Here is a 19,782-nt window from a genome sequence, read left to right as displayed (position 1 = left end):
TAATGCAAAGTACATGGGTCCTGGGTAATTGAATACATTTTTGGTTCCTCTGATATCCTTTTTTTTGGTATTTTAATATTCTAATACTTCGACGGTTTCTGGTTCAAGCAGGCTTTAAAACCAGCAGGTTTTAGTTGGAAATGGTTCCAGATTGGTCACCAGCACCCGGGTGGTGGAAAATGGGTTTAAGAATTTATTTTTTGCCATCATCTGTTTATTTGATCCCTCGCTCAGCTTATTTCCGTAATCGGCTTTTGTGATGTAAGCCGCCATGCGCGTTTGTTCGGGATTCATTCAGACTTCTCCCTGACCCATCTTTCTTCGTTGTGTCCCAAATCCTCAAGCACACATTAAACCAAATCTTATGCAAACTTAAACATAATTTTTAGTTATAGGTTTATTCTTGTCTATCTTACATACGTTTATTCTATCTTATTATAAGTTTATAACATTTACACCCCCTTCCCACAGCCCGGGCTTGAGGGGGTCAGGGTGAGGCATGAATCCCAGCACCAAAAGCGGGGTGCCCTACATAGAGCCCTGATGGGTCCCTGGATGCTCTGGGAGTGGAGAGGGTGTGTAAATCAGCTTACTAGGTTATAGAGGAAGGGAATGCGCACGCACAAGGCACGGAGTTTGCGTCACCAGTGGCCTCTTGAGTACCTCGCAGCTTCTTCTGCCAGTTCATCTCGTTGAAAAGGTCTTCAGAGCGTAAGAAGAAGTCGTTGATCTTGCTGCCCTGCTCATCGCGTTCTGTGGTGTAATAGACACGGAGCTTGGACTCCTGGGTTAGGAACTCGCATATGTTGGGAACGGGAAAAACTATCTGCTCCATTGTACGATCCAGGCGGACGATCTGTAAGAGAAAACAAGCAATGTTGCAGGCTGTCTAGATTGGCTATAGGGGTTACATTTATGAAGACTCATTTTGGTGGACACTGGAGGTTATAACTTACAAACAGAGTTGCAGTTTAATTTTTTTCTTGTCTCTAATGGCACAATCATATTAGTGAAAATTCAGTGAATTTTCGAAGGTAAAGAAAGGTCCACTGTCCAGTGTCAATAGTGATGGCATTGCTTCAAAAAATAATTTCAAACCATGCAGCTTTCTGTTTGGTTAGCACGGTGAATTTATGATACAATATTAAACAGGAAACAAAGCTACTTATTTAAAGGGATAGTTCACCCAAAAATGAAAATTCTGTCATTAATTACTCACCCTCATGTCTTTAATTAATATCTAATTAATATCATAATTTGTGTTCCGAAGATGAAAGAAGGTCTTACGGGTTTGGAAAGACAGGAGGGTGAGTAATTAATGACAGAATTTTCCTTTCTGGGTGAACTATCCCTTTAAGATAAATATACAGCAATAATTATATATGAACAAACATTGGCGTAATAGGACTATTTTTTCTGTTGCTGTACTATGCAATGGCTAAGGTTTTCAGAGGCATGTTGCCTTGCGGTTGCTATGGGGGTTCTGGGTCAAAAAATTCTCTATGATATTCTTGTTGCTACATACAGTCATGGCCAAAAATATCGGCACCCTTGGTATATATGATCAAAGGCAAATGTGAAAATTAATCTGCATTGTTAATCCTTTATTTTATTAAAATTCACAAAAACATAACCTTTCATTGGATAATAAGAATTTAAAATGGGGGGAAATATGATTATGAAATAAATGTTTCTCTCTAATACACATTGGCCACAATTAACGGCACCCTTTTATGCAATACTTTTTGAAAGCTCTAAATTTTCTCCTATAATGCCTGATGAGTTTAGAGAACACCTGACAAGACCATTCCTTCATCCAGAATCACTCCAGACCCTTCAGATTCACAGCTCTTCTGTGCTTCTTCTCTTCAGTTCACCTCACTCATTTTCTAAAGGGTTCAGGCCACAGCAGGCCACAGAAGAAGCTTGGCTTTGAAAGTGAAAGTGAAAGTGAAGTGTATATGGCCAAGTATGAATAAGTAAGAATATACGGCCAAGTATGGTGACCCATACTCGGGTCATCTGCATTTAACCCATCCAAAGTGCACACACACAGCAGTGAACACACACACCCCGTGAACACACACCCGGAGCAGTGAGCAGCCATTTTTATGCTGCAGCGCCCGGGGAGCAGTTGGGGGTGCCTTGCTCAAGGGTCTCACCTCAGTCGTGGTATTGAGGGTGGAGAGAGCGCTGTACATTCACTCCCCCCACCTACAATCCCTGCCGGCACGTTGAGTCTCAGGGTCAGAAGACACGAGACTCGAACCCGCAACCTTTTGATTACAAGTCCGACTCTCTAACCATTAGGCCACAACTTCCCCCACTTTGTGCTCAGTGACCATTTTTGTGTTTGGATTATTGTATGGTTGGAAGATCCAAACATGGTCCATTATAAGATTTCTAACAGAGTCAGTCACTTATTGATTTTTTTATCTGTTGGTATTTGATAGAATCCATGATGTCATGTGTCTAAACAAGATGTCCAGGACCTCCAGCAGAAATATAGGCCCACAGCATCAAAAATACAGCAGTTTTTGGATGAGCGAGGAGAATTCTTCTTGAACCCCTCCCAAACAACATGTGGTGATGTAGGTGCTGTTTGACAATTTTTAAGGTTTTCTGACCCCGAGACTCAACTATTTTCTGCTATTCTCCAGCTGTGGTCCTTGGAGAGTCTTTGGCCACACAAACTCTCCTCCTCACCGTGCATTAGGGTGATATAGACACACATCCTCTTCCAGGCAGTTTCGTAACATTTTTAAGATGATTGGAAATTCTTAATTATTGGCCTGATGGTGGAAATGGGAATTTTCACTGCTCTAGCTCTTTTCTTAAAGCCACTTCACTAATTTGTGAAGCTCAATAATCTTTTGCTGCACATCAGAAATATTTTCTTTGTTTTTTCTCATTGTGATGGATGATTAAGGGAATTTGGACTTTGTTTTCCCTCCTATTTATATTTCTGTGAAACAGGAAGCCATGGCTGGATAATTTCATGTTCATAATCACCCTGGAGTGCTCAAAATTGTGAATATGAATGGGAATATACTTTAGAGATATTTTACTCATACGAATTTCTAGGGGTGCCAATAATTGTGTCCAAAGTGTATTTGAGAAAAACCTTTATTTCATAATCATATTTCCCCCACTTTAAATTCTTATTCTCCAATGAAAGCTTAGATTTTTTGATTTTTTTTTAATAAAAGATCAAAAGGATTAACAATGCAGATCAATTTTCACAGCCTTCTTTGATCATATTTACCAAGGGTGCCGATATTTTTGGCCATGACTGTATGTCTTCAACACAATTGTAAGTGGTTTTTGCTCATTTTTTGTTTGCCATGTGGAAATTGAAAATCTGTTTGAAAAGATTTCTTCATGTCCGTAGCATTAATGTCAGGGTTTTTTGACAAATGAACAATAGTAATAATGATGCTTGTGTACTCAAGTCTATGGATGGTGGATCCGTAATGGCCACCATAGATGGACACCACTGACCTCGATTTGGGCTGTGTGTTTGGCGTAGAACTCTAAAGCTTCATCTCCCTCCCCGTACGTCCCTCCTGGCTTCAGCATGGCCTGGAGTTCCTTGTTGTGTCTGGCGAGCTGTGGGTATATGTGGAAAAAGGGATTTGTTTTCATTGTGACAGTGTATATATGTTGCAATGACCCATCTGGCCTTGTTTTTTTGATCATAACACACTTTGCCATCAACGAAAGGCCAACGCCTGTCTGAGAAATGCTGGTTCGAACTGAAGAGCACAATCCTGAGCTCATAACTGTCCAATAGGTAGGTTACTTACTATTAATTAATGACATACCTAATCTATGAATGCTTCAGAATATGATGTCAAATGTTCTGTATTGTTCTCAAAAAGGTTTCATCCCTAATCCTGTAATATACCATTAGCAATCATGCCACCCAAAGCTCAGGCAAATATCATTCTAAATATCAATCTAAAGTCTTTAGATGATGGTAAATAACACTATGTCACAACACAACACAACACAAAAGTCTAAGGTTTTCAAACGTCAGTTGCTAGCATTGGTGCATTCTTATTTGGATAGCTATAAACATGCTGATTATTGCAATACTCACTCTGCAATTTTATTTTTTTTCTATGGAAGCCTGTTTCCATCACTGAATAAAAAATAAACAAGGTAATTGGAACTTTTTATCTCACAATTCACTTTTTTTGCAATTTGCGAGATATAAACTTACATGTGCAAGTTATAAAGGCAGAATTGTGAGATATAAAGTCAGAATTGCAGGACATAAACTCGCAATTGTGAGAAGAAAAGTCAAAATTGTGAGATAAAAAGTCCCAATTACCTTCTTTTTTTTTTGTTTTTGTTTTTTTAATCAGTGGCGGAAACAGGCCTCCATACTTTGTTACCAGAATGAGAAAAAAAAAAGTAATTTGACTTGCGTTTAAACATGTATATTGACTTTAACAGTCACTTTTTATCTATTCTATTGTATTTTTATTTTATCTATTTAGTGTATTTTACATTATTTAACCTGCTTATAATGAGATTAAACTAAATAATTTAACGTATCTTTTTGTTTTATTATGCTTTTAATATCATTTAGCTAAATTTGATCTCCTTCTTCAACAGCTAAATGTTGAATATTCAATATTCTCACAATGGCCCAATTACAACAACAACCGAGGGTCAAAGCCCAGCAGTGAACAAATAAACTCTGTTTAAAAAAACACGGCCAGTGTAGCCACCTCAGAAATGGATTACTTGTTGCTGCAATTATGGACTGACCTTTTGAGCCTCAACCTGCAAAAGCACATTTCTATATTCTCTATTTGGGTAAAACTGAATCAAAAGGGCCCCGTCTAATGTACTTTTAGTTCTCTGGTCTTTTCATTCACAAACCCCTGATGCCAAACAGTGTCATTCGGAGAGTCGGTGGAAAAGCTGCACCATTCCTAACGTGGTTACATAACTGATCCTCCAACGTTGACCCAGATAATTACGTGAATAGGCAGAAAATCTATACTGAAGCACACAGTGATATAATCCAGACATCTGACACAGTGAACGCAGTCAAAGTGTGTGTAAGTGCATATTTGTGTGCGTCACCTGATGGGCCAGGATGTAGATGTTGTGACCCACATTTCGTGGAGAAGCGGCATGCTCTTCCTCGCCATTCTCATCATCATCGTTGTGTTCTACTTCAAATTCTCCCTGCATGTAGGCCTTTTTGATCACCTCCACCTGTAAACCAACCGAACATTTCAATAATGACAGTAGATTTGCCGCCATATGCAAAACAGAAATTCGGTCTACAGGAACAGGAGAAAGATACGCTTTCAATGCAAAGTGCCATTCACCAGTTCTTTAGGCCTCATGTTATACAGGATTCTCTCCGCATTCTCACTGTCGTGGCGGCTTTCCATGATGGCAAGCAGCAGTTTTGAGGCATTATTCTGTAACAAAAAGACAATTCACGTCAATTATTTTGGACTGAAGTGAAAACTACATATCCCATAATGCTGTGGAAGTGTTGTCAAACCTTGAGCTCCAGGACCAAGTCCATTCTCTTCTTTCCCAGAGGGTTGATGTCATTGAGGATGAGAGCGATGATGATGTCAATGCCGTTACATTCATGCGTGGCAATACAGTTCTGAACAAGGGCAAAATTTTAAATGTACACTAGCATTCAAAGTTTGGTGTTGGTAAGACTGTTTATTTTAAGGATTTTTTAAAATATAACAATTTAAAATAACTTAACTTAAAATAACTGTTTTTACTTATATATATATATATATTTGAAAAAATGTATTTCTGTGATGCTACGCTTATTTTTCAACAGTCGTTACTCCAGTCTTCAGTGTCACATGATCTTCAAAAAATCATTCTAATATGCTGATTTGCTGCTCAAGAAATATTTCCTATTATTATCAATGATGAAAACAGTTGTGCTGCTTAATATTTTTGTGGAAACCATGATACAGTTTCAGAATTCCTTTTTTTTATGATGGAAAAACGACAAAAACATTATTGATCCTAAACCTTTGAATGTAATTGTATAGTAGGCACATCTACAAAATAAGCAACAGAATTGAGCATTTAAAAGTGAACTAAATTATCTAAAAATGATCTAAATGGAAAAAAAAAAACACACACATTCTCAAATGTTTATTATGAAAATCAACCAGCAATTAAGCAATTACAGCCCTGAAACAGAGTGCTTCAGTGGGAGACTAATCATCTAATCATTACGGGACAAAAGCACACTGTCGTCATACAAGTACACTACATTTCCTTTTAGAAAAGTAGGACAATGATGCTAATCAGTCTCATTATGAAGGTCCTATGAAGTCAGAAAGTTGCATAATGCCTAGCCCAAAAGGCATTTTGAGCAGATAATACTGGGTGTTCTAAGGCTGCATAATCTTAAAGTGATTATTCACCCAAAAATGAAAATTCTGGTATCATTTACCCTCCTCTGTGTTTTGAGTTCAAGAGACAAGAATAGAATCACAAACCCAATTCCCAAAGGAATCAATGGATCAATCAAGCCTGCCTGAATGATTATTTCTCTAATCAGACTGCTCAGAGCTGCGTTTCCCAAAAGCATCATAAGCCTAAGTAGAGTAGATCATAGAAACCATTAGCAGCAATGGTCACTACGCTTCAGAAGACTTTGAATCACTTGTTCATAAAATAATTTGATGATGCTTTTATGGTGTGTAGATGAGAGTAAATTAATTTCTCTATTCCTTTAAAGTATAGAAAAGGAAGTGTGTGTGGATGCGTCAGGCCCACCTGGTTTTCATGGCAAGGCCCCTGGCAGTACTCTGTCAGGCTCTCCACAGTTTGGTTTATGAGAGCGACGTTCTTCTCGTTAATATAAAGCCCCAGCAACCCCAGACCTCCTGTAGTGCTGCCACAAATACAATCCAGGAACTGCAGCGTCTCACACACCAGGTTGTAGTTGTTTTTGTTGTTCTGACAGCGAAGGAAGTTCTAGGGAACAAGTGAGAAAAACAGGATATGATGGACATGCTTTTGTTCTTATAAGTCATATTAGAGCTAGAGGAAGCACAGACAGGGTCAATATATAACTCTTAGTATGGTATGGAATAGGATTTAGATTAAATCAGGAGTCATAATTCTTTGGAACAAAAAGGGGATTTCAAATTTCTTTCATATGTATTTTCTTTCGTCAAGGTCTTTAAAAATGTCAGATCTGAAAGGGTGAAATTATAACAAGTGTTTATGATGTAACCATCCGCAGGATGGGGTTATATAAAAAGTTTAAGATACAAACATTAGGTAAGCAAGGACATAATTATAAAACAATTGACTGATCTGTTAATGATACGCTAATTGTGAAACTAGCATGGAATGCTTCATCGAAAGATAAATAATCAGTTTTACTTGCACTGTACTATTAATACTTTTCAGTACTGAATAAAATATATCAATTATTTAGGTTTCGTTATATATTTATTTTGTATAGCTATAAACATCTTCAGGGTGATGTAATGTACAAAGTTCAAGACACAAACAATAAGCAAGGAAGGAAATAATTCTGGATGATTAACTAATTATTTTGAAACTAGCATGAAACTCTTTTCCAGAAGCTACCAAAACCGAGAGATTTATCTTGTTATAAATAAATTCCATTTACTTTTTTAAATGCACATTGCTAGTACACAAATAGTCTTCACAACTTTTTATATTTTTAGCCTTTTCAGCTAACGTTTCTGCTAAACCTTTTATTTCTGGGTGCATTCTGGCATACACTTTTCCCAATTTAATCCAGTGTCGATGGATGAAATTAAGTACCTTCCTATATTTTTTCCCCAAATATCCCTTTTCACTGAGAATTACGCCACATTGGGAAACTAAAACGGCTAGCAAAAACATGTATATGAGCTATTCTGACACCACTCATACATACAGCTCCTTAGAGAAAGTGCAGCTAGACAAGCTACGTTTTTACTTAGCAACATTTGGAAAATTTAGCATAACCAATGCTAATTTTCACCAAATATTCTCTGGTACAGAAGCTAACCTGCAGTTCACGGTTGTGGTTTTCACAAAGCAGCTGCAGGAGGCGCAGGATTGGCTGCATGATGGTTATGATGACGCTCATCTCGTTGTCATCCTGGTTCTTTTCGGCTGTGCTGCTCTGCCCCTCCGCCACATTCTGATGCTCGTCGGCTTCCGCCTCCCTTCGGTAAGTGGTGAAGGCCTTCTTTGTGGCCGTAGAAGCTTCAAGAAGCTGCTCTCGCACTTCCTCTGTCACTACAGTAACCTCCTTTACTGAAAAATGGGGAGGATTGTATTTGTTTATGCTTTTGCATGTCTGGATTACATGGTATAATTGTACCCCTTATAGTCACATGTAGTGGTGCATGTAGTTTATGGTCGGGCGTGCTGAGCCCTGACCTTTCTTGCGTGTTTGGTTGTCCTTGTCGTTGGCGTCCTCGTCTTTGCGCTTGCTGCCCAGATCGCTGGTGTTCACCGTCACAGTTGCCTTGATCTCTTGCTGGGCCAGCTTCATCCGCTCGTAAAACACTTTGAAGAACTTCTCTGACTTACTGTCGCCTGTCAGACGGCAGAAAAACGACCGCTGGAGGGATAGGGAGGACAATGAGAAAAAAAAGAACAAAATAGAGTTAGCATACTGTAAATTAATAGAAAAGAGAGGGTGGGAGAGATTGTAACTTTTTGTGTCAATAACAGTCATAATTTTGCTTTTCATGATCTCTTTCTCTCACCTCCAGAATGAAATGGAAGTCAAATCATAACTGATTCCAGTAGTTTAGTGTTTGGTGTTGCGTCATCTAAACACAAACCATACAAATACAAGGAAAAGCAATACTATTTAAAGTTTTTTTTATATTTTATATTCTTTTTATCTTTTTTTTATGTACGTACGTGTGTGCGTGCATGTATATATATATATATATATATATATATATATATATATATATATATATATATATATATATATATATATATTAGTGCTGTCAAACGATTAATCGCATCCAAAATAAAAGTTTGTTTACATAATGTGTGCACTGTGTATTTATTATGTATATATAAATACACACACATGCATGTATATATTTAAGAAAAAATGTTACGTTTTTATATTTATATACACGATATAATTTATATGAATATAAATATATACACGTAAATACATCTAAATATTTTCAAAACATATGCTGTATGTGTGTGTCTCTCTATATACATAAACAGTATACCCACATATATTATGTAAACAAAAACTTTTATTTTGTTTTTTATATTATATTTTTATTTTATATATTTTTCTTATATATATTTATATTTTTTTCTTATATTTATATTTTTATCATATATATATATATATATGTGTGTGTGTGTGTGTGTGTGTGTGTGTGTGTAAACATTTAATAAAAATAACAATATGTTTACAAATGTGTGTATTTAAATCTAAATATATATTTTATGAAAAATAAAATCAATTAAAAATATTTTAAAAATAAATAAAAAATAAATGATATGCACATAAATAATATGTATATTATATGGATATAGTTTTAATATGCTTATTTTATATAGAATAATAATAATTATTAAATATTTTTAGATATACAATTTAATTTATAATTGTTTCTACATTTACATTTGTATATTTTACATTTCTCTTGTATACTTTTATAGTCTTGTATCTCAAATAGTCCAGGAAAATTTGACTCCAATTAAACCTTTTGATGTGCATGTGCCACTTCTGTGCCAGCGCACAAGGAGTTAAGTCAGCAGCGTGGCGCAGCCATGCTCCTCAGCAGAGTTCTCACGTCCCTCCCTCCCCTCCACCCTGTTTACTGCCAGCCAGACTCGCACCACTGCGGTTATATAACCCTCTCCGAGCGGCCCGACACACACACATACACAGCAATTACCACAGAAATAACCTGGAGAGCCTCCCTCACCTCACCTGATTTTACACCATCTGTCTTCAACAACGTCCCAAGCGCTACAAGACTTGCACAGTCGACACATTCACACAAACAAGCGCACAATTCACACAGTGTGCTTTGCTTTCCAAAGAAAACCCTTCAAATGGTTTGATTTTCTTCTGAATTAAAAATGAGGTCTTTATAAATTAAACCGTGTTTTAGGAACACAACATCCAATCTAAATCCTAAAGGAAAACTTTCAGTTCCTTCTATGAATAAAAGTGTCCCGCTGGTTATGTAGCGTTTTTCTCTGGTATATCCTGTCCTACTTTCACTCCTTTCTTTTTCTTACACAAGTCGGTAATCAGCTGACTGGCAAAGGGGATAGCAGTGAGAGGCTGTTCATGCATGCTCGCACAGGACGGCAGGAAAAAAAAGCAGGGGAGAAGAGCGCAGAGGAAAATCCTGCCCTACTTTTCTGGAGCCAAACAGGCACGAAGCGAGTGTGTGATGTGCGACACAAAGAGGGAGGTCGAGGAGTGCAAGTTATCAGCCGAAATTCTGGGGCAGTTTTGAAAGCTTGTTACATAACCAGCCTTCTTTCCAGGTTAACAGTGAACTCAGTCATTCAGGCCTCTTTCAAACAACAGCGAGTGAATGAGAAATGCAACACACCCACAGCGGCGCACACACACACACACACACATATATGCACAAAGGAGACGTACTTAAAAAATTATTCATCTGCTCCAGCGCATCCTGTAAACCTCGGAACGTCATTGGACAACGTCTAAACAAAATGAAGCTCTTTCTGTGAATGATCTCTTTGTTAAATTCTCCTCACTCAAGTTAATTGAAGGCAGTCCTGACACGCAGCCAATTGTTCCGAGAGATTAAAATGCGAAGCAAATCAACAGGTTATGTAAGACCCCAGAGCGGAGAAGTGGAGTTTATAGCATTACGGCATTCAAATGTGCAAGTCTCATGACTGCTCTTATAAACAAGACAGCCACATCAGATGCGACGCCGCAGTAAACATATCAACACCTGACTACCATATGACGCACATCCAGGAAAACAGCAAAACAGTGGAGCGTTTGGGAAAGTAAGCATGGAAAGTGTTTTCCAGGAGTTTTAGGCGTCGTTAAAGTATTTCAAAGCCAAGGATCCTTTAGTAGCTAAAAATGGACCAGGGACCCCCGTAACGGTGTTGCATTTTAGACTTGTTTATAAAAACAATAATTAATCATTATTGTTTGTTAAAGTTCATTATAACGTTTGCATTGCAAAGTCATAATTATTAGCCATTAAAGCTGAACTTTAGCTTCTTAGCTTCAGCTGAAGTTATCTTAAAACACAAAGTAAAAATAAATATGCAAAATAATGAAAAAAAAACTGTATAATTAATAATATAACTTAGTAAACGTATAATTAAATAAAAATGAATGTATAAAAACAAATACATGTATAACTAATAATGATATAAATTATATAATTAAAAATTAATTAAATAATGTAAATATAATAAAAATTAATGAATATTAAGTGTACAAGTATTTTTTTTTTTTTAGAAAAGGTGAAAATGAATAATATTGAATACATGTATAACTAATAATAATATAAATAATATAATTAAAAATAGATTAAATAGTGAAAATTAAAAATAACCAATATACAGTGGCATTTTTGCCCCTTCCTGTTTTTTTAAGTTTTTGCATATTTGTCATACTTGAATGATTCAGATCAAACAAATTTTAATATTACACAAAGATAACCCGAGTAAATACAAAATGCAGTTTTGAAATAATGATTTCATTCATTAAGGGAAAAAAGCTGTCCAAACCTGCCTGGCACTACGTGAAAAAGTAATTTCCCCCTAAATCTAATAACTGGCTGTGCCACCGTTTACAGCAACAACTGCAATCAAGCGTTTGCGATAACTGGCAATGAGTCTTTCACATCGCTGTGGAGGAATTTTGGCCCACTCTTCTTTGCAGAATTGTTTTAATTCAGCCACATTGTAGGGTTTGAGCGCATGAAAGGACTGTTTAAGATCATGCCACAGCATCGCAATTGGATTTAAGTCCGGACTTTGACTTGGCCACTCCAAAACCTTAATTTTGTTTTTCTTGAGCCATTCAGAGGTGGACTTGCTGGTGTGTTTGGGATCAATGTCCTGCTGCATAACCCAAGTGCGCTTGAGCTTGAGGTCACAAACTGATGGCCGGATATTCTCCTTCAGGATTTTCTGATAGAGTGCAGAATTCATGGTTCCTTCAATTATGGCAAGTCATCCAGGTCCAGAAGCTTCAAAGCAGCCCCAGATCATCACACTACCACCACCATGTTTGACTGTTGGTATGATGTTGTTTTTATGAAATCCTGTGTTGGTTTTACGCCAGATGTAACGAAACATACACCTTCCAAAAAGTTCAACAAATATGAAAAATAACTTTTATATTAATTCAATGTATTTATTGCATTTTGGGGGAAGAATAATCAGTTTTTAGAATAGATCTTTGAAAATCAAAATCTGGATTTGAATTTTTAATGTTATTATAACCTAAAGATACTATGTGAAAGTTTGGAACAGAAAATAGTGGTTTTCATCTTGCCACTTTCTTGGTAAAGAAAACACACTTTTACTCAAATTAATAAAAATGGATTTATAGCGTTTTGGAACCAAACTCTTCATATATAAACACCAGTGACTTGTATAGACACTATAAGGACAAAAGTGTTGGGACACCCCTTTTAGAACAGAAAAAGGCACTAACAAAACTGTGGCAACAAATATAGAAACATAATTCATGTATTTAAAAATTGTATTTCCATCACTGTTGCAACAGTTTTGGACGTGTCTAAAATGACAGTACCCTTATGTACAAGTCATTGGTGTTTGGTGATGAGTTTTTGGCTCAAGGTCTGCATATAAAGTCACACCAGAGGTGTTCAGCTGGGTTTCTGCAGACCAGTCAAGTTCTTCCACACTGACTGAATCAATCATGTCTTTTTGAACCGTGCCTTATACACAGATGCACTGTCATGTTAGAATAGAAATGGGTCCTGTCCAAACTGTTGCTATAAAATTAGAAGCACACAATTCCCTAGAATATCAGTATATGCTTAAACATTAAGATTTGTACTCATAGAATTGACTAAAGTAGTCAAATATGTTCATTAGAGGGGGGTGACCCAAAACTTTTGCCAATATATATATATAACAATAAAGACAAAATTGCTCTGTTGGCTGTGGAGTCAAGACATTTGCAAATATGATTAAAAGATGAATATGAGACAAAACTACAGAATGTCATATTTTATTATTAGCCGTTTCAACACATACATGTTTTACCAAATAAAAAGAACAGCACTTATAGAGTTCATCCCACTCATTGATGTGAGCATAAATATTGGGACAGTTCAACAAAAGGCAGATATAAAAGATTAAAAGCTATTATTTAGTTGCAGATCCCTTGCGCTCAATCACAGCAGTGAGTCTGTGACCCATAGACATCACCAGACTCTTGCTCTCATCCTTAATCCTAATACTTTTCCCAGCCTTTAATGCAGCCAATTCCAATTGTTGCTTGTTTTGGGGAGTTTCTGCCTTTACTCTCCTCTTCAGCTGGTGAAATTCAGGTTCAATCGGATTTAAATCTGGAGATTGACTTGGGCAATCTAAGACTTTTCTTTGCCCTTATAAATTCCTTGACTGAACTGGCAGGGTGTTTTGGGTCATTGTCCTGATGCAATATGAAGCACTTCCCAATGAATCTGGTGGCATTTTCTTGAATATTGGTAGGCCAGATGGTTTTGTACCCTTCCAAATTCATTCTGCTACTGTCATCACACATTAAGTCATCAGTAAAGTTGAGAGGGCCTGTTCCAGAGACAGCCATGCATGCCCATGCCATGACACCACCTCCACCATGCTTTACAGATGAGGCTGTCTGCTTGGAATAATTGCAGTTCCCTTTTTTCTCCACATTTTTGCTTTCCCATCACTTAGATAAAGGTTCATCTGTGTCTCATCGGTCCATAAACACAGTTCCAAAACTCTTCTGGCTCACCTTTGTGCTTTTTTTCAAACTCTAATCTTACCTTTCTATTTTTGGTGCTGGTCAGAGGTTTGCATCTCGCTGTGTAGCATCTGTAATTCTGCGTCAAAGTCTCCTGAGGACAGTAGATTGTCAGAGCATCACCCCAGCTTTCTGGAAGTTGTTGGTGAATTTACAGACACGTCTTTTATGGTTCATTTTCACAGCTTTTATGATTTTTCTGTCATCAACTACTTAGAAAGACCTGTGAGGCAACTGTTCCAATACTTATGCTCACATCAGATAGAGGGATGAAACTCTAAAAGTGCTGTTTTTTTTATTTGGTAAAATGTTTTGTTGAAACGGCTAATAATAAAATGTGAAATTCAGTAGTTTTGTCTCATAATCATCTTTTAATCATATTTGTAAATGTCTTGAATCCACAGCCAACAGAGCAATTTTGTCTTTACTGTTCTAATACTTTTGGACGGCACTGTATATACACGCATACATACATACACATAAATAAATTTATGCATACATACATATATATATTTATATACATATATATACGTTTAGTGTTGTGAATTGTGTGTTATTTGCACAGCTGGAATTGATGCAAGAGTTTCCAGTGTTGCACAAGCTGCATACAATCAGACACACTTGACTTTTGCTGTATGACACAAATGCACGTGGGTCTTCATAATGCATGTGAGAAATAAACATACTGCATGTGAGAAATGGCTGTATCATGAGCTGATGACTTCAAGGACAAACCCCTACACAAAATTAGTCATTCATAATGTTACAAAAGATTTCTACTGCAAATAAATCGTTTAGCAAACATCTAACAATAATAATAAATGTTTCTTGAGCAGCAAATCATCATATTAGAATGGGATCATGTGATACTGAAGACTGGAGTTATAGTGCTGAAAATTCAACTTTGCATCATAGGAATAAATGTTCATGCCAATGCCAAATTACCTGTTATTATAACATCAAAGCCTTTCTTAGGCCTTGAACCCATCGTATCTTGAATAAAAGTCTGTCAGCTCATTATACAGCAACCAGTCTATCCAGGCAAGGTGACCAGCCACGACCCGACAGGAAGTAGACTCTGCATGGGCAGGTGAATGTGGGCAGCTCCCTAATAGCAGCATCAATGCATGAAGCAAAAGGTCAACCAGCAACCACCTCCCTCCCTCCGTCCCCTTCTTGTCTATCCGAGCTCTTGGCATCAACAAGAGGATGTTATGTAAGATCTATTTATAAGCACAAGCTCAATCAGTGCCGTCGTGCCCACCCGGCTTCGTAACCACGGGAACGGCTCGCACAGCGGCGGCGGCTGGGGATGCGGGGAGATGTCCTTCACACTTCAACAGCAGCTGAAGGAAAGTCTGCAATACGACACGCACATACACGCAACAACTTAAGGATTTCAAGTGCACTTACTAAATAAATATATACACTTGCTTTTTTTTCCTGACTATCATTTTATATGTTAGGCTTTAAAGGGTTTAAAAAAAGCTGGATGTAAATAAAGCCGAGGTCAGCTTTAGACGCACTCTCACATGCCTGTTGAGTAATAGCACTCACACCTGTTGGGCTTCATTACACTCGTGTGTGTCTGCTCGTGTCTTGTGAGTCTGTTTGGAGTTTACGGTAACCAAGAGGGCCGTGAGCAAAAACAGAGCTATGCACACGGCTAACTTCAAGTGCACAGAACATCTCCAAGGACAACTGCGACCGTGACAAAGTCTGAAAAAGAGTGTAAATATTTACAGGCCATGGAATTAACAAACGCACACAAGCACTTCCTCCTCACACACACACACACACACACACACACTGGGTGTTTGTTATGTAGGTCACAAGCTAATGTTTAACCGAGGTGCGTGCACTTATGTGGCAGGCGACAGGTGTGGGGTGCGAATTTGTCCCGCTACACCTGACGCCATTTTTCTAATGTTACATAACAAGTTGTGGGGAAGTTGTGGCCTAATGGTTAGAGAGTCTGACTCGTAATCCAAAGGTTGTGGGTTCGAGTCTCGGGCCGGCAGGGAATGTAGGTGGGGGGAGTGAATGTCCAGCGCTCTCTCCACCCTCAATACCACGACTGAGGTGCCCTTGAGCAAGGCACCGAACCCCCAACTGCTCCCCAGGCGCCGCAGCATGGCTGCTCACTGCTCCGGGAGTGTGTTCACAGTGTGTGTGTGTGTTCACTGCTGTGTGTGTGCACGTTGGATGGGTTAAATGCAGCGCACAAATTCCGAGTATGGGTCACCATACTTGGCCGTATGTCACTTCACTTTCACTTTAACAGGCCTGATTAAAGTAAGAGTCAAGGTTTTGAGTTCAAAAGAGTGATATTGTCATTCTTTTGCATCTAGTGAGGTGCATCATTCTCTTTTGAACACCAATGATAAGGTTCAAATGGAGCCATGAGTCAGAAGCTGAGCAGATGATGACAACTGCAATAAAAAAAAGAAAAAAAAAAGATATATATATATCATCCGATAATAGAGGCAAAGCAAAAGCCCTGACCTTTGGATCCCAATCTGTGGGCCAATTTCTAAGGCTCAAGGATGGAGACCCTTCTTTCCCCTCGCAGGTGCAGGGAACGCATTTCTATTTATACTTTTCTCAGGAAATCGCCGAGCCATACGTGTGTGTGTGTACGTACGTACGTGTGTGCGGACCAGCTGGAAATAACATGGCTCATCTCCTGCATTCAAATGAATGCGTCACTTTCTCTTTTTAAAAGAGACTAAGATGCAGCATATGCTGTAAAGCCAAAAAAAAGGAGATATTTTGAAGAAAGTTTTTTTTGCCCCATACAATGAAAGGAAAAACACCACCACATTTCATTTTAATTGCATTTAATTTATTTTGGTTTTTAATATTTTCATTTATTTTTATTTCAGTGTGAGTTTTAGAAATGTTATTACTTCAACCTAAACATATACATTTTAGTCTGCCAATGTTTAGATGTATTAAAATGTATATGTATGCTTATTATTTTAAAACACACACACACACACACACACATTTTTATATTCCATTTCAATTAATTTTCATTTTTTTATTAAAAATATATATATTTCTTTTATATATTATATTATAGATTAAATTAACAATCTTTAATTGTTTCAGTTAACAATATAACACTGCAACTATCCCTTTAAGGTCTCTGCAATACATCAAGCATCTGATTGGTCAACCGTGACATTCTATGGTCAAATATTTTAGTATAATGATGGGTAAGCTACATGAATTATCTTTGGCATCTGCAGCCAATTTGATACATTTCTCAGATCTGATCTCAGCTGTCTCAGCGTTTTCTTCTTACACAATACAATAATCTTAAGAATAAATTCAACACCACTGCGTTTTAGCACTCGAAAAATGAAATTTGACCCATGCAATTCACCAAATTGGAATTGATGTTGCCTTTATTTGTTTATTTTCCACTCTCTTGCGAAACCTTTGACATGCTGCTTAAAAACAGGTTGATTATGAGCATTTATTTATAAATGGACTTTGGCTCTGTGAGTATATATTTGATCTTCTAGAATGCTTGATGCAAGTATTTTACATTGTTCTGTCACAGAGGAATGCATACACTGACGTCACAGAGCGGGAGATTGTGTGTGTGTGTGAATAGCTGCTCAAGCATCTCAGGCTTGCTGCCCACTTGCTGTAGAGCGAGTGGGCGATGCTTCCGTCATGGGTCAACCAGAACTCGGCTGTTCTCACACACTCTGCTTTAGCACTGTACTCTTGCTGTCTCTCGTTCCCTCCCACTCCTACTTGAGCATTACTCACCACAGATGAAGTCCCGTCTGCCCTTCCGACTTCTGTCTGGGCTGGAGGTTTTACAGAATACAGGCCCGTATCTGAGCCAAGCGCCAATGGATTCTGATTTAGGATGGTAATTTCCTCTCTTTCTAATTATATCTATTCAGTTCATTGTCAGCTGCTTCAAGTGTGTGAAATTGGATCTCATGTATCCTGTGCCCTAATCATTTTTCAATGGCAACCTGTGACTTTCAGATGACTCTGGTGGGTGGTTTAGGAAAAGCGATGATAAAAACAGACTTGAGGCCTATAGTCGTGAGATTTTAAAATGAAACTAGATTAAATAAATCTTTAAAAAAAAATACTGAAAATTAAATAAAATTAAATTTTTAATACAACAGCATTGACACTGTCAAAAAATTTTTTTAACTGATCAGATGGCATAATTGATTGTTTCATGAAATATTTTTGTTTTTGGAAAATCTAATAAAAATGTATCTATAAAACAACAGTTTACCAAATTTCTGAACAGCTAAAAAAAAAAGGTAAAAATAAATAAAATAAAATATTTGGATCAAATCTTGTGGACAACAGTGAAGGCATCCTTGTTTTAAGAGATGTGAAGGCTTCCTAAAATATGCCTTAAAGTGCCCCTATTATCGATTTTTGATGTCAACATGAAACATTATATTATATTGCCTGCCCACTTGTTGGTCTTTTCGCATTGGTCTGAATGAAAATGAAAATTCATTCTTTGCCACCAGGTGCGGCTTTTGGAGCGGTAAAAATAGCGCACAAATCAGCACTGTGCTCACAAACGTTTAAAAAAAACAGTTTTTGGTTTATTGTTACACTACCAGCAAAATGTATTTATTTAAATGTGTTTATTTATTATTTTTTAAATACATGACTTATGCTCACAAGGGCAGCATTTATTTGATTATTTGGAAAAAAAATACAGTATTATTGTAAAATATTGCAATTTCAAATAACTTTTCTATTTCAATATATTTTCAAATTTAATTTATTTGTGTGATGGCAAAGATGAATTTTCAGCATTTTAATCACACTGCTTAATATTTTTGTGGAAATACAGTATATTTTTCAGGAACCTTTAATGAATTTCCATGAACTATGTCAAAGTCTTTACTGTCACTTTTGATCAATTAAAAGCATACTTTTGGAATATAAGTATACATTTCTTTGAAAACCAAAATTATATTACTGACCTCAAATGTTTGAACAGTAGTGTACATTCATAAATGTATAAATCATACTGAACAAAAACAAACTGCGATATCTTTTTGACAGCCTCTCAACTCATTCATCACATTTAACAACATATCACCATAACAAATTAAACGATTTGCACTTGAGTCACGTCCTCTTGTCAAACCTTTCCACAATCACAGCTGTTTTTTCAACTGCTAAAACAAACAGCAAGGCCTAAATGGAGCGAGACAAACCTCGCTGCACAGGTCAGTTTGGGCACAGCGACTAAATTTAGTGGCATGTCCATGCAAAAGAAGTCTTGCACAATAATCCTGTTTGGGAAAGTCCCTTGTTCTTACTGCATTGGTGTAGCTGGTCCGTATTAGATATGTGGTAAAGCCATGAGCAAGTGTGCACACATATACAGATAAGCATTTCCACACAGATCTGGAAGTTGGGGAGGCTAGACAGCGTGTGGTGTGCCCTGTCGCACTTCTCTTTGTGTTCACCAACACACTTCCCCGTTCTCTCTGCCTGCTTCGCTTGCTCTGCCCTCAACTTTTGCATAATCTATCTGCTTCCCTATTATTCAGTCCATTACCTCTCTCTCCTCAGATTGCATCCCTCTTTTTTCCTTTCCCTGGTAACAGCATGTGTTATCCTGACGACCACCTCAGAATACCTCTGTAAACAAACAAATTGTGGAGGGCAAATGGCTTGTGTTGTTGTGCAGTGACCAAACAAATGCCTCTCTGTTCATGAACCAGGCCATATTATGCAAGGCCAAGTAATGCGATTCATCCTCT

At 37.4% G+C, this 19,782-nt stretch overlaps 1 protein-coding gene across 1 annotated transcript in view; it reads right to left on the bottom strand.

Moving 5' to 3' along the window:
- LOC306857010 (inositol 1,4,5-trisphosphate-gated calcium channel ITPR1-like) overlaps positions 1-19,782 on the bottom strand; it is a 132,872-nt gene that overhangs the window by 25,256 nt on the left and 87,834 nt on the right. The window contains exons 45-52 of the mRNA XM_079396627.1: positions 8,422-8,605; positions 8,045-8,295; positions 6,790-6,990; positions 5,534-5,644; positions 5,352-5,447; positions 5,101-5,235; positions 3,502-3,609; positions 625-856 (exon numbers count right to left, since the gene is read on the bottom strand). Coding sequence (XP_079252753.1) covers positions 625-856; positions 3,502-3,609; positions 5,101-5,235; positions 5,352-5,447; positions 5,534-5,644; positions 6,790-6,990; positions 8,045-8,295; positions 8,422-8,605 — 1,318 coding nt within the window. The remainder of the gene's footprint in view (positions 1-624; positions 857-3,501; positions 3,610-5,100; positions 5,236-5,351; positions 5,448-5,533; positions 5,645-6,789; positions 6,991-8,044; positions 8,296-8,421; positions 8,606-19,782) is intronic.

The sequence above is a fragment of the Barbus barbus genome (assembly GCF_936440315.1).
Source record: "Barbus barbus genome assembly, chromosome: 37".
Classification (NCBI taxonomy): Eukaryota; Metazoa; Chordata; class Actinopteri; order Cypriniformes; family Cyprinidae; genus Barbus; species Barbus barbus.
The sequence above is the reverse complement of the archived record's forward strand: the minus strand, read 5'-3'. Positions and strand labels throughout refer to the sequence as shown.